The 15,772-nt window shown below is 44.9% G+C and overlaps 1 protein-coding gene across 2 annotated transcripts in view; it reads right to left on the reverse strand.

The window, feature by feature from the left end:
• The window catches only part of SLC24A2 (solute carrier family 24 member 2), a 231,773-nt gene that overhangs the window by 17,340 nt on the left and 198,661 nt on the right, over window positions 1–15,772 (reverse strand). For both annotated transcript variants that reach the window (XM_079790684.1, XM_079790683.1), the window contains 2 exons: window positions 11,303–11,446; window positions 2,772–2,861 (listed from right to left, as the gene is read on the reverse strand). In XM_079790684.1, coding sequence (XP_079646810.1) covers window positions 2,772–2,861; window positions 11,303–11,446 — 234 coding nt within the window. The remainder of the gene's footprint in view (window positions 1–2,771; window positions 2,862–11,302; window positions 11,447–15,772) is intronic.

Here is a 15,772-nt window from a genome sequence, read left to right on the forward strand (position 1 = left end):
GCTATGGATATGTGTGCACAAATTTTTGTGTCGATGTTCTCTTTTCTCTTGGGTATACATCAAGAGTGGAATCCCTGGATCATATGGTAACTCTATACTTAAAAATTTTGTGGAGCTGCCAAACTGCTTTTTAAGGTGACTGCACTATTTTACATTCTTACCAGCAATATAAAAGGGTTCCAATTTCTACACAGTCTAGTGACTGTGAAGTGGTATCTCGTTGTGGTTTCGATTTGCAGTTCTCTGATGAATAATGATGTTGAGCATCTTTTCTTGTGCTTATTAGCCATTTGCATATCTTCTTTGGTGACATAGCTATTCAAATCTTTCATCCATCTTTAAAATTAGGGTGCTGTACGCTTGCCTTCTTATTATTGAGCTTCAGGGGATTTTTATATATCCTGGATACAGTGCTTTATCAGGTATATAGGTTTGAAAATAGGTTCTAACCTAAATTTATTTATTTTGCCATATGGAAATCCAGTTATTCAAGCACCATTTGTTGAGGTATCTTTCCATATATGTTCTTGGAATGTATTTCCTTATTTCAAATTGCTATGTTTTACTTATGTTTAAAAGTATAATAATGTGAAGGCTAATATAATAATGAAACAAAGGATCCAAGTGGACAGTTTGTAATTTATAAGTGAGATTAAAAGCATAAGTTCTGGAGTTTCAGAATCCTGGGTTAGAATCTCAGGTCTGCTATTTACTACCTGTATGATCCTGGGCAATTTTCTTATGAGCTCTAAGCTTAACACTTTTATCTGTAAACTGTGAATAATAATAGTTCCTCCCTCAAAGGATTTGTACTTATGGACAAATTTGTACTTATGGACAGGTCTGTCAAGGATTATTGTTAAGATTATAAGGACAAAGGGATGTGAGTTGCCAGGCACACAGTACACAATCAATAATGGTTACCACTATTTTCTCTTCTTTCGCATCTCATTCTTTCATTCATGTGTTACAACAAACACTTCCTGAGAGTTTATTATTGTGATAGGCATTATGACTGGTCTCTTTCTAAGAGCCAATGGAACTGCCTTATGACCCAGCGATTCCACTTCTGGGTCTATATCCAACGGAACCCGAAATACTAATTCGAAAGAATATATGTACCCCTATGTTCATTGCAGCATTATTTACAATAGCCAAGATATGGAAGCAACCCAAGAGCCCATCAATAGAAGAGTGGATAAAAAGCTGTAGTACATATATACAATGGAACATTACTTGGACATAAAAAAATAAAAAAGAAATCTTATAATTTGTGATAACATGGATGGACCTAGAGGGTATTATGCTAAGTGAAATAAGTCAGAAAAAGACAAACATCATATGATTTCACTTATATATGGAATCTAAAGAACAATATAAATGAGCAAACAAAACAGAAACAGACTCAGAGGTACAAAGAACAGACTGATGGTTGCAAGAGGCAAGAGGGTTTTGGAGGCCTGGTGAAAAAGGTGAAGGGATTAAGAAGTACAAATTGGTAGTTACAAAATAGTCATGGGATGTAAAGTACAGCATGGGAATATAGCAAATAATATTGTAATAATTGTGTACAGTGCCAGGTGAGTACTAGAAATATGATGGGGAACACTTTGTGAAGTATATGATTGTCTAACCATTATACTGTACACCTGAAACTAATACAAAATGATATTGAATGTCAGCTGTAATTGGAAAAAAGAAAGGCTGGCCCTAGCCAGTTTAGCTCAGTGGATAGAGTGTTGGCCCACAGACTGAAGGGTCCTGGGTTTGATTCTGGTCCAGGGCATGGCCCTGGCCCTGGTCAGGGCATGAGTGAGAGGCAACCAATCAATGTGTCTCTCTCACATCGATGGTTCACTCTCTGTCTCTCCCCCTCCCTTCTACTCTCTCTAAATATCAATGGGTGAGGATTAACAAAAAAAGAAAAAAGAAAAAAAAAAAAGAAGGCTGGTTAACTCCTGAAGAAAAAGTAAGTGCTACCGAGTCAGGCAAAACCTCGACATCCCAATGGAGTACTACACGGCCATAAGAAAGAGTGAAAAAGCGTCACTTACAACAACATGGATGGACCTTGAGAACATTATGGGAAGTGAAATAAGTCAAACAGAGAAAGCCAAGAATGATATGATTTAACTCATATGTGGAATATAAAACTGAAACGTATGTACACAAACAGCAGTGTGGTGGCTGCCAGAGGGAGGGGGGTGGGGGAAGAAAGGGGTCCTAATAAAAGGTGACAGGAGAGGATTTGACTTTGGGTGGTGGGCACATGGTCCTATATACAGATTTTGTAAATTAGTAATCCACACATGTAACCTATATGTTCATGTAGACTAATGTCACTCCAATAAAATTAAAATAATAATAATAATAATAATAGTAATAATAATAAAATCAATGGGTGAGGATTAGTAAAAAAAGAAAACAGAAAAAAAGGCCGGTTAACTCCCGAAGAGAAAGTAAGTGCTACCGAGTCAGGCAGAACCTCATCATCCCCCCCAGGCCTGAGCTGCCTTGGTTTCAGGCTGCAGGGGGCAAGCAGCAGCTAGGTTTGCGTTCCTTCCTCCACAGGCCCGAGCGGGGCTTTCTGACTTCACGCTCCAGGGAAAGGCCAGGAGATGCGGGAAAGTGAAGTGGGGTAAATTCCTTTAGTCCTGGAATATTTAACTTGTCTCGTCAGACGCAATACGGTTGTGACGGTCTCAGAAAGCAAACACACTCATTAACAACTTAGCAACACCAGGCAGATGGTGTCACAGTCAAGGTCTTACCTGGTGTGCCCACCAGACCATTAAGTAAGAGAATATTGCGATCCAGGTGATGGCGCCGAAGAACGTGATGAGGAAAAACTTCCTCGCTGACTGAAAGAGAACCAGGGAGAGGCGAGAGCGTCAGTTCTATCAACGGAGTGGATCTGACAGGCTAAAGCTAAATCCAGTGATGCAGCTGGCCGTCTTGGTAGGATTGGCAATCAAAAGGCCCTGACCACCCCCGGTCAAGCTGGGACAGTAAGAGTCTCGGGAATGTGAACTTGGTTAGAGCCAAATCATTGCAAAGCTAGTGCCTGAGATGGAACTCTCCTGAAGAGAATGTCTCCTCCTGCTGCTGGATGCTCAGATGCCCTTCCCAAGGCCTGGTTCCTCCCTCCCTCTCCTGCTCCCTTTTCTTTCTTCTGCTCAAGTTCCTCAGCATCAGTTTCTATTACTTCGACCCATGCATCATCATAATCCACATGCCACAAAACCTATGGGATTAATTACATTTTACAAGAACAGGAAGAATTCAGAAACAGAGTGGCTCATCTTACAGTCCCATGGGTGGTCAGGAAAAGCCACACAGAAAAAGCCATCACCACGGTTTCTATAGATCCCTGATGATGGCCAGTCCGGGACATTGGAACCGCTCGTAGGGACAGGAACATACATGCCCAACTGTATGGCTCTCCTTGGAGGTGGCGGAGTGGACACTTCTGGGATGTTCTCCATCCTTAATTATGTCCAATTCTGTCTACCTCTGGACTTTGTGCCATCTCAGGCTTACAGTACAAGCACTTAAAAAAATGCTTTATTGTTGAAAGTATTACACAGGTCCTCTTTTTCTCCCATTGTCCTCTCCCAGTTTGCCCCTGCCCCCCAGCCTTGGCCTTCACCCCACCCCCATTGTCTGTGTCCATTGGTTATACTTATATGCATACAAATTCTTTGGTTGACCTCTTACCTCCCTCTCCCCCCGCCCACCCTCCCCTGCCTTCCCTCTGAGGTTTGACGGTCTGTTCGATGATTCTGTAAGTACGAGCACTTTTAAAATTTCCTTCAAACATCAGCTGGAATCAGACACTCAAAATGCAGTGTTTCTTACCTGACCCCACCATAGGGAAACCCAGGCTTGCACTATCATTGGTGGTTTTCTGTGGAGGCCCTTTTTGCAAAATGTTCTAAGAGCCTATCACCTATTATTGCCAAACACTTTTTATTTCAAAGCGTTCCACTTTGAGAAACAATCTATTTTTTGCTTTGATAATGCCATCCAATTTTGTCCAGAGAAATGAATCCCGGAGTTGACTGGGATGAAAGCTATTTCAGCTGTCTGAAGGGCTGACCTTGGGCAATCACGTAGAACACTTTTTGCTATGGCTTCTGAGAAATCCATTAAAAGGAAAAGATAAACTTGTGCACAGCAATCTTTTGAATATCCATAAGATGAACACAGTCTCTATCGCTCCAAACCAGGCTTATGTTCTCTTTACTAATTTCAAGTTTTCAATATGTTTTTATTGTCATTCACATAGGTCTGTTAAATTTCACAATAATCATGTCTCTCTTTGAATGATTGTGGCTTTTTTGGGGTCATTCGTTAGCTGGGCTATCTGGCAGACCAGTGGGCTTGATGAAACTGGGAAGACGTAGGCCACAGTGAGTAGCCACAACCTTATTCTCAAATACTGCCCCCCACCTCTACCATCTCTCAAATATTTTGGCCAAAGATTCAGACCCCTTTGCGGATGTGAGCAGTTTAACAGGTTATGGGAAAAAGTAATCAATTTTTCAAAGTGGAGATTGAGATATCTCCCATTCCCTCCCTTCCCACTTATCCCTGTCCTTCTAGCTCCTACCCACCCTCCAGGTCTTCACTACTCAATTGCCCGTGTCTGTGGGCTATGCATATAAGTATATACGTTCTTTGGTTTATCTCTTCTCCTGTCCCCAACCCCACATCGAGGTATGTCAGTCTATTCCATGCCTCCATGCTTCGGGTCTTATTTTGTTGGTCAATTCATTTTCTTCATTAGATTCCACAAATAAGTAAGATCATGTGATATTTGTCTTTCTCAGATTGGCTTATTTCACTTAGTGTAGTATTTTCCAGGTCCATCCATGCTGTCCCAAAGGGTAAGAGATTCCTCCCTCTTTTTTACAGCTGCATAGTATTCCATAGTGTAAGTGTCCCACAGCTTTTTTTATCCCCTCATTTACTGATGGGCACGTGTGCTGTTTCCAAATCTTAGCTATTGTAAATGACGCTGCTATGAACAGAGGGGTGCACATATCCTTTCTGGTTGGTGTTTTGGGGTTTTTAGGATATATTCCCAGAAGTGGGATCATTGGAGATAATTCACTTTAGAAAGCAAATTCCTTTAAAACTGGGAGTTCAGCTGGATCCTGGAGACCAGATTCCCTGAGCCGTGGGATTGCCACTGCTAAGAAATCAAGTTTTCCCTGCAAAGCAATTAGCTGATTCCAGTCCTCATCCCTTTCCTCTGGTCACGGTCACTGTTCCAGGGTCCTAAGTGCGATGAGGGTTTCATCTCCTACGGCCGCGCTCTGTCACAGGGAAGAGAAGGGCGGGGCCACACATGTGGTTGAACAGCAGTCAGTGAGCTTGATTCTGAGCATCCTGTTGAGGGGAATGGAGCATCATCTCCATACTTGATGGAATGGCACGTGTACTGGGTATGCCGGGAGAGTCCTCATTTCATAGATCGCTCCCTTTCCAGCTTAGCTCATTTACTAAGCATGTAGTTATTATTTTAATTTTTGTACCTTTGCATGTCTGTTCATTGATATGTCACAACTCAGAATCAAATCATTTGAATATATTTCTCATCTAAGAAATATCCCTGAACCATAAAACATTCCCAGTCAAAAGGTAGAAAGTCAGGAATCAGACTAAGGATTTAAAACAATGAAGTTCAAATCAGTACTAGTGAAAACCTCTCTAATTCAAAACTTGATGCTTATGATTCTTAATCAAGAAGCCCATCAGTAATGAATGAGCACCGAGATGTACCTTGATCTAGTGTACTATTTGGGGCTCATTAAAAAAGGGTTAAAAATAACTTTTTTGGGTAACTTTTCAGGTCTTCATCATTAACTAGGGGTAGGTAAACCTGGCACCTACTCTGTACCCAGATCTTGAACGAGACATAAAATTCAAAGCTAGGTCTGTCTGACTATACAGCAGGTGTTCCTAACATCTAGGTTATACCGACGCTTTCCAAAAGAAAAACAGGGCCAGTAACACTCAAAATATACCCAGCCACAGACACATAATCATCACCATCATCATGACACTAGCCTATGCTCTGAAAGCCAGAAAGTATAAAGAGCATCGGGGAAGTGTAGACTAGCATCCCAGCTGTGTGGCCATCTGCCGCACCCAGCCTCCCTGTTGTGCCTGCTTTGGAAGCATCTCCCTTCGAGCATCAGCAGTTTGGCTTAGCGCTTCCCAACTGTCAAACTACCTTACCATTTCCAGACTCACAGCCCAGGTTATTCCTTCTTCTTTCATTTTTTTCCTGAACGATTCCCCTCATTTGGACTCTATGGCCTCATTCCAGACATCAGTGCCCAGCAGCACCTGGGCAGTTATTTAGTTACTGTCTCCATGGCGGGAAGAAAATAGCCCTTGCAGACAAGGGCTGCCATGTCAATTTATGGTTAGTAATGGGGGCTCATCCTGACATCTGCTGGGATGGGCCTAACGCTAATTAGCAAAAAAGCAAATTGTGTCCGTGTGCCGGCCATTTTGTTCCCAATGTAATGGCTTCCTTGTATAATTGACAGCTAATGTTCTCATTAGAAGCTTTTAGTACATCAGAGTGATATTTTCTTGGCTTGCAAAAACATTGCTGAACATTAGCTCATTGCACAAATTAGCCATATCCTTACTAATTTAAACTCAACAAATACTCACTGAGCATCTACTCTGTGGAAGATTCTGGGGCGTACATATTTAACAAAGTTCTCCAAAACAATCCTATTAAAGATTAAAAGTACGGTTTCTAGATTAATAGGACAGGCATTAAAATCCTTGCTGATGCCCGGCCAGTGTGGCTCAGTGGTTGAACGTCAACCCATGAACCAGGAGGTCACCATTCAATTCCCAGTCAAGGCACATGCCCGGGGTTGTCAGCTTGATCCCTAGTAGGGGGCGTGCAGGAGGCAGCTGATCAGTGTTCTCTGATTGATGTTTCTATCTCTATATCCCTCTCCCTTCCTGTCTCTCTTAAAAAACCCCAATAAAAACAAATTAAAAAAATTCTTGCTCACCAATTACCAGTGATGTGTCCTGAGACAAATTATTTAATCTCTCTACACCTCAATTTCTTCATCTGTAAAATGGGGGAATAGCAATATCTAGTCAGTCTGAGGATCTCAAGCACATAAAGTGTCCAGCAAAGTGCCAGGCACACACTAAGTGCACAGAAAACAATGGCCATTATTATTTGACAGTATTATCCTCATATTGTTTTTTTTAAAAAAGAGATTAGGAAATTGAAACTCAGGGAGGAGCAAGTGACTGTAGAGACCTGGCCTGGAGTCTTGGCTTTACCTCTTATTAGCTGGGTGTGCTTGGACAAATCACTAAGCTCTCTGGGTTCAGTGGTCACTTACTCCTTGCTAGAACTGTGCTGGGCACAGAGTAGACATAATAAATCTACTTGGTGAATCAATGTGTGATAAAAATAGCAAAAACCTTGCTGGGTTCTCAGGAACCTTCCTAGCTCTGATGAGTCATGTTTTGATATCTCATTGGATGTGTTCCTGATTTACAAGAACACCCACCCTAGGCCATGAAAGGATCTATCTTTTTGGGTCTTTATTTCCTTCCTTATTTTCAATTTTCATCAAAGACATGTTCCTCATTAAGGTTTACATTTCAGTTTTCTTTTTTAACTTTCAAAACAAAGCCATTAATTTACGGAAACGATAAAAGTGAAGCCCAGACTAATTATCGGAGCTGGAAGCGTGTATAATACAACAAACACTGTTGCATCATTTGCATATAAATGAAGTGGAAATAAAAACAAGCAGGAGTGCCATTTACTCTGGAAGTAGATGTATACGTTTAAAAAAAAATCATGTTTTCTTTGTAATTATTGTCAAGGTTTGGATGTTCATCTCCATGGGTAATTCAAAAACTACTGAGGAGGATGGAGGGGCTAAATGGTGATGGAAAACAAAACAAAACAAAACAAAACAAAACAAAACAAAACACTACACTGAGGCTGCAGAGTTGCCAGGCCCTGAGGAGTAGCAAATGTCTACTAATTAATAATTTTTTGACTTGTTCTCCCCTCTTCCTGGGTAATTTTTCAAGAGGCCCTGGGGCAGTACATGAGGAAGTAGCATGCTTCCTTTCATTTGGCATTTCCCACATGTAAAGGGTAACCACGCAGTTCATCGTCCAAACCTGTACCCACAGTCAACGAGGACTGCCCTGGGCAAACTGGGCTGTGCGGTCGCCTTACACATCGTGCTGATGGCTATCTCTCTATGCTTTCCTTAATCACAGAAGGTCACGGCTGCCCGGGAATCTGGAAGTCTTCTACCCTGTCTTTCGCAGAAGAGAAAACGTGAGGTCTAGCGGTGAGAAGTGACTTTCTCAAGGCTGCTCTGCTCAGGAGTTGCCTGGGTAAACCACCGCCGTCACCGTGGTAGAATGAGAATGCCGTGGCGTCAGCAGACTCGGGGTTGAGTCTGGCTCCTCTGACTGACACAGCTGTGCAGCCTTGCTCTGTAGTTACATGTGGACATGCTTTGTTCCCTCTACTCAGTTTAGCGTTCCTTAAAGGTAGGAACTGTGAATTCTGTCTTCAGATCTCTTTTAGGGCACAAGTCTGATACTTGGCATGAAATAGGGGCTCAATAAATATTTGCTGAGGAACTCTAAAATCAACCAAATGTTCTGGGGGTCTCATTTCTGCTCGGGAGAGCACGTAGTATACTCAGAAACAGGCAGGACACATCTAGTCCACCCCAGGGATGGCACTTGGGGCTGCAATGAGCTGAAGCCCCACTGGCTAACGTGGCCCAGGCTGCAGGGGAGCGACCCTCCAATGGTCCTGCAGAGGAGAGGGATATGTATAGCTGCATTTTCTTGCTCTGCGCCCCTGGGAACTGTAGCAATCAGCCAGCATTGTTGTGCTGCTCCAGGTAACTATTGCCACAGCACAGTCTTGACTGTTGTCCAGGAGTTGCTGGTTGAGAGCTGGATCGTCTCGAACAGCTTCCTTGTCCCTCCAGCTCAGATGATGCAGAGGATGAGCACCTTGTCAGCCTTTTCTCTAGGAGTCCCACCCGACCCTGAGAGCCCAGAGCCGTCAGCTATTTACATGTTTTTCCCATTCCTGCACTTTTCCCGGTTGTGTGCTGACACCCTCTTATTAGTCAATCACTCTCTCCTCTGGGTTGTGCCACAGTTAGGCCTGCTGTGGGGATTTACAAAAACATGTCTCTCTCCCTGATTTTCCTCCCTGGGGCTGAGCAAAAGCACTGGGCTAAATGGAGCAATGGTAATACAGAGAGGACGCAAGTGAGTGAGTGGGCGCACACGTGAGCATGCCCATCTCGGAAATGCCATGTGATGTGAGCCAGGGAGAAGCTGCACATATCCCAGCTGCTGGCGGCGGGTTTCCAGGAGGTCAGGCCTTTGCAGAGAGCAGGTGCTCTGTTCCTTGTTGCTTTAAGTTTACTAGGAAACTTCTGTCGGGAGTCCTTACACCAGGGGGTCCTTTCCTGGCCTGAACTTTACAAGCCATGGCTCTCCAGCAGGCTGGATTTTTTATCGGTCAGGCTAATGGGGCAGCGTTTTTCTTTGGTCTTTTTCAAGTGAGGAAAGTGGGATCATCATAAGACTCAAGAGTTATGCTAAATTATGTTGGATGTCACCACAGTAGTCTATTCCAAATGCTTTCAGAAATAATGCTCTCAGATGTCCACCTTCTGGCATCCTGAAATATGAGGAGAAGCTCATGCTGTGTGGTCACAGGGGCCTGACAATGAATCTCAGCTCCATCCCCTGGGAAGTTATTAGGCATGTAATCACTTTGTACCTAAGTTTCTTTCTACTTATGCCAATTATTTACACACTAGAGGCCCAGTGCACAAAATTTGTGCACGGGTAGTGTCCCTAGGCCTGGCCAGCGATCAGGGCCAATCGGGGCCTTCCTTCCCCCCAGCTGCTGGCTGCTGGCTGGGGTCTTCCTTTGTTCCGCGCCACCCCCTGGTGGTCAGTGCACGTCATAGTGAGTGGTCAAACTCCTGGTCGGTAGAACTCTTGAGGGAACAATTTGCATATTAGCCTTTTATTATAGAGAATATGTATTTTTCTCATACCAGTTGTTTCCTAAGATTCCACAATATGCTTTATTGAAAATACCTAGGGTAGAAGCTGATACATGATAGATACATACTTTTGTGGAATGAGTATGTGTCTATAAGGCTGTAATAACAAGTAGAGCTTTTCCTTCTTATCTTTCATGAGTTCCTTTACCCTTTGGGGCAATGGCCTTAGAACCCAGTTTAACAACACTGGGAGGGGGGTGTTCTTTTGGCTTCATCTACATTCAGATTGTACTTCGCTGATCATAAGATGGTATTATGTTCACAGCACCCAGTACATTACTAACAGCAGAAAAGAATATTGATTACAGTAATGATAACAATTCAGGAAGGAGATCATACATGTAGACATTTGCACTACATGAATGCATTTCTTTAAATTACTTTTTGAATCAAATGAGTAATCCCTGGACATAAATATTCAACAAAATGTGAGTCCCCCTCCTGATCAGGGACAACACTGTGGTGGTGTTAAAACATGTGTGCAAATGCTTTGACACTCTTCCTATCCAGAGTGTCATACACTCTAGGACCCTGATATGGTTTAGGTAGACCTTTTGTCTCCTCACCTTTAATCAGGACAAACTATGACTGCCTGGACCAGGAACGTGCAGCTCCACTGAGTCCTTACACCAGGGGTCCTTTCCTGGCCTGAACTTTACCAGACATGGCTCACCGTGCAGCTCCTGCCTTGTGCCGCTGGAACACCGACTCTCAAAGCCTGATCGGTATGTAAGACACCGGCCTATCTTGAGGCCACCATGCCTGAGGAAGCCCCAGTCACACGGAGAGGACATGCCTAGGCTTTCCAGTAGACGATTCCGGCTGCGTCCAGCCTTTGAACCGTCTCTGCTCAGTTGGAGAAGCCTCCAGCCTCCAGCCATGTCACTCTTCCTAGCTGAGGCCACAGACATGGCAGAGCGGAGGCAAGCCATCCCCAATGTGCCCTATTCAAATTCCTGGAACACACGGTGGTTGTTTCACACGACTAAGTTTTGGGGTGGTTTCTCATGTGGAACCAATAATGCAAACAGTCCAGATAAACCTCAGGCGCATATAAGCATGCGCATGTATATATGTTACCCCCGTTTCCATTTAAGACAAATAGAAGCTGACGAGGCAACCTGTTATATTCTGTGCTTTCAAACAGGGAATCGATTCAAAAATGCTTTACTCACAGGTTTGCGGACGTCGGGCAAGGTAAGCCAGAGAGGAAACACTATGGGGAGGACAATCAGGAACGTGACTTGCTTGCGGGGGTTGGAAGGCCAGGCCAGGCTGAGAGGCTGGTCCTCCTCATCGTCACCCGTTTCTGTGGTCTGCTGTGGAGGGAGAGAAAAACACACCAAACTGAATGACGATCGTGCCCACAGGCCGCAGGAGCCCGAGCACAGAGCAGGGTGGAGGCGCTGCGCTACTTCAGGAGTTTTCCTGGCTCATGCCAGCAGCCTCCTCCATGCATTTCTTAGGTTTGTAAGAGAGCCCCACCTGCCACAGTCTGAATCCGAGGGACAGACAATACCATGGCCAGCCAGGAGGACTTCAGAACTTTCTCTTCCCTGCCTGAACACTCTTTAGCGCCTCAGATGGAGCTGGCCATTCACCTGGAGTGGGCTACAGCTATGACCCAGGAGCGTTTCACAAGAAATCGTATCTGCAGAGCAAAAGACCCGGCACCCTCCTTCTCCTCCTCCTCCCTTCTCCTTGAGGACAAAGCCAAAGGATTCATCATGGAAATCCTTGGGAAGAACATTAAGTGTTTTTTTTTGTTAATCCTCCTCACCCGAGGATATTTCTCATTGATTCTTAGAGAGAGTGGAAAGGAGGGGGAGAGATACCGAGAGAGAAACATTGATGTGAGAGAGACACATCAATTTGGTTGCCTCTCCATGTGCCTTGACCAGAGCCGGGGATTGAGTCTGCAACCTTAGGTACGTGCCCTTGACCAGAATCGAATCTGGGACCCTTCAGTCCTCGGGCCGACACTCTATCCACTGATCCAAACCGGCTAGGGCTATTAATTTTTTTTATTAAATATTTATTTATTTATTGACAGCACTGATTTTGAGTGGGCAAATAAATGTAACCACAGCAATAATTCAGTAACAATACTCAACTCTCTTCACTGGCCCATGGATTACTGTGAGGTTGTGAGTTTTAACCAGTTTGATCATCTCATTCAATTCTAAACCATTTTACTTCCAGCCAAAGGCTTATTATGCAAACATGTGTCCCATCCATCCTCGGACACAGGGTTGGGAAGTCAAGCAGGGCATGGAGCCTGGGACTGTCACCTGCACAGGGCCCCAGAGCTGGGAGAACGGCAGACGTTCGGACGTGGCAGCAGGCAGCCAGGGTTTGATCCATCACCTGCTGACGTCAGCAGCTCCTGAAGTCCCAGAGCCAGAACAGACAGACGGCGGATCTGGGTCCTGGCGGGATGACCATTAGCCTGTCAGATGGGCCCCCCGAGCCTCCGAAACAGCCCTGCAGACAGCATCCATCACTTCCAGCCCTGCTTGTTTAAAAATGAAAGTGCGGCAGCAGGACCAAGCATCTGATCTAAAAATATCACCAGGAACTTTTCCAGGATGCTTCCTTTGGAGACCATATAAATAACCCGCACAGGCTTCACGCAGCGCCTGCCCGTGGCTCTTCCTTCTAGCGTCGCACACTATTTCCAGCAGCAGCACTGACTCCCCAGCACCCTTCCCCTGAAGGAGCCGGCAAGTGGGGCAGGTGCAGGCCGGTGGGACAGGGCAGTGGTCGGCAAACTCATTAGTCAACAGAGCCAAATATCAACAGTACAACAATTGAAATTTCTTTTGAGAGCAAATTTTTTTAAACTTAAACTTCTTCTAACGCCACTTCTTCAAAATAGACTCGCCCAGGCCATGGTATTTTGTGGAAGAGCCACACTCAAGGGGCCAAAGAGCCGCATGTGGCTCGAGAGCCGCGGTTTGCCGGCCACAGGGATAGGGGATAATGGCTCAACGAGAGGCCAGGCTGCGTGTGAGGCCCGACTCATTGCAGTGTTATGTTTACTTATAATTTAAATCTGAGTGCTGCCAAGAAGATCTGCATTGGTTTACCCAATCCCCCACACTCTCTCTCCAGGAGTTAAAGTTAAAAATAATAACAATAATTAAAAAGGAATCTTAAGTCATACTACACGGGGCTGGTATTAACAGGCTCTTTCTCGTTGGGCATATGTCCTTGGCAGTGGGTAAAATAGTTTATAAACAGCAAATAGGCTGGAATGAAGAGGATTAGGTAATAAGGAAGAATTAGGAAGTTGGCGCAGTTTAATTTGGTTGTCCAGATCCTCATTAAATATGGTCCTCATGTTTTCCATCCCTTTGCTATGCGATACGTTGGGAGAAATGAAAGATCGAAAATGAATAATCTACCTTCCTACCTTAGGAAACCAGAATGAAAAAGAGCAAATTAAGCCCAAAGTAAGCAAAGGAAAAGTTTTTAAAATATTTGAGCAGAAATCAATGAAATTGAAACCAGAAAAATCAATACACTCAACAAAACCAAAAGCTGGTTTCTTTGCTATGCAATGTGATGTGGTCCACTTACTGCTTTCTTTCCTCATCCTGAGGGCTCCCACCCATGAGGGAGGCATAGGCGTGCTGTCCCTGGTTCCCCTTCTGAGCCACCCCCATCTCCTCCCGGGAGATGCAGCAGATAGAGAGCACATCGTCCTCAGTTGAGATCCCAGCCTCTCAAGGTGTCAGCTGGCTACCTGAATAATCTCTGTTAATGAGGCCAGAGAAGATTAAGGAGACAGGTGCATTTTAACTGTTCCCTCCCACATATGATCTCTTTTCTGTTTAACCAAAATAACTGACTTGCCCTGCCCGCCCGATAGATGCCTCAAAATGGGGAGGACCATGGGAGAGGTGAGGCATTGCATCATTCCGAATAGGTCCCCGGTCTCACAGGAGATGGGTGGTTTTATTGTCAGGGGATCTCAGCGCTTCCCTGAAGACTCACCAAGCTGATCGGATGAGTTCATCAGACTCCTCCCCCTTCCAGGGTGGACACTCCGTCTGGTCTACCACTACCGTCTGCAATCTAGCAACTTCTTCTACACTCTAAGCTAACCTTTTTGTGACAAAAAAACATAAGCAACTCTTTATGACTCAGATCATTTTAATGACACCAACAGATGGTGACATTTCATCAATAGCCCTTCTGCTCATAACCTACAGATTAGCTCCTTTCCCCATCTGCCAAAGCCACCAGGCAGGCAGTGCCACCAGCAAATGGCAGAAAATAATTGTCTGTTTAGAGGCATAAGCTCTAAACATACTACTGTCCAATGCAAACAATTAGCTATATTGTACAGCTTCCAAAAGTTGCACTTGGGGTGGTTGTTGCTAGGGCAGAAACGGACCAGGAGAGACTGTGTCTTAGGCTGTACAAACAGTGTTCTTCGTGGGGACTTCATAGCCTCATGCAGGACCAGTCCTGCTACAGAGAAGTCCAAAGCCCAAAACCCTGGGTGGATTCGAGAGGTGTCTAGGGAGCAAGGCTGTCAACATAGTTCAGGGGAAATTCTCCTTGTCTTTTTTCCAAGTGCAGTCTCACTCTGGCTCAATGGGCGACAGCTTGCAAAATGGTTAGAAAGTGAAAAAAAAAAAATACCGTTCCAAGTCTGGGGCCCATTTGCCTTTGCCCAAACTGGGGCTGCTGGCATTTCATTAGTCTTAGCACTGGGGAGAGCCTGCTGAGGTTCAGGCACTGGTTTCCCAACTTTTCCTGGAGTTGGGGCATGCTGGCTTTGACCTTGCAACAACCTATTCTTTAAAAAAAACCAACTATATATTTTTATTGATTTCAGAGAGAAAGGGAGAGGGAGAGATAGAAACATCCATGATGAAAGAGAATCATTAATCAGCTACCTCTTGCATGCCCCACACTGGGCATCGAGCCTGAAACCCAGGCATGTTCCCTGACTGGGAATGGAACCGTGACCTCCTGGGTCGATGCTCAACCACTGAGCCACACCGGCTGGGTGAAACAACCTAGCCTTACCTCCTGAATTTCTGTGGTGACCATAGAAAACAAAACAATGCAAAGTGACCCAGAAAAAATTCGAACGACTTTTCATAGAAAGGTTTCAAATAGCCTGGTACTTACTGGGGTCTCTGTGGAAACCCTAGAACTGTGCCAAACCAGGGCCAGCAATTACTACGTTAGGGCTCTGCAACCTCTGATAGGGAAAATCCGAGGCTAAAACACACGGCTCTCAGTTCCCACATGGTGGCCTGCTGGCCGCCAGACCCTGAAGGAATCCGAGCAGCATGGCGGGAGGAGATGGCAGAATCCGAATCCTGGCCGCCAGTCTCTGCTCCAGCTGTGGTTCCAGCTGTAGCCACCACCACGGCAGGTAGTCACGGACCGCCTTTAGGTGCAGAGCAGTGTGCTGTGTCCTGGGACTCTGGGTTTCGAGGAGACTTGAATTTGAAAGGGGAGACAGAACAAACAGCTCCAAAAAACGTATTTACCCAGTTCCAGGGCGCTGGCAGAAGGGGGAGGGGCTTGTTCTCCAATACCCCCTCTGCCTGTAATGGACTGAATTGTGTCTCCCCCCAGTCCCTATGTTGCAGCCCTCCTCCCCAGCACCTCAGGATGGA

Source organism: Cnephaeus nilssonii (assembly GCF_951640355.1).
Source record: "Cnephaeus nilssonii genome assembly, chromosome: 14".
In the NCBI taxonomy this organism is placed as follows: Eukaryota; Metazoa; Chordata; class Mammalia; order Chiroptera; family Vespertilionidae; genus Cnephaeus; species Cnephaeus nilssonii.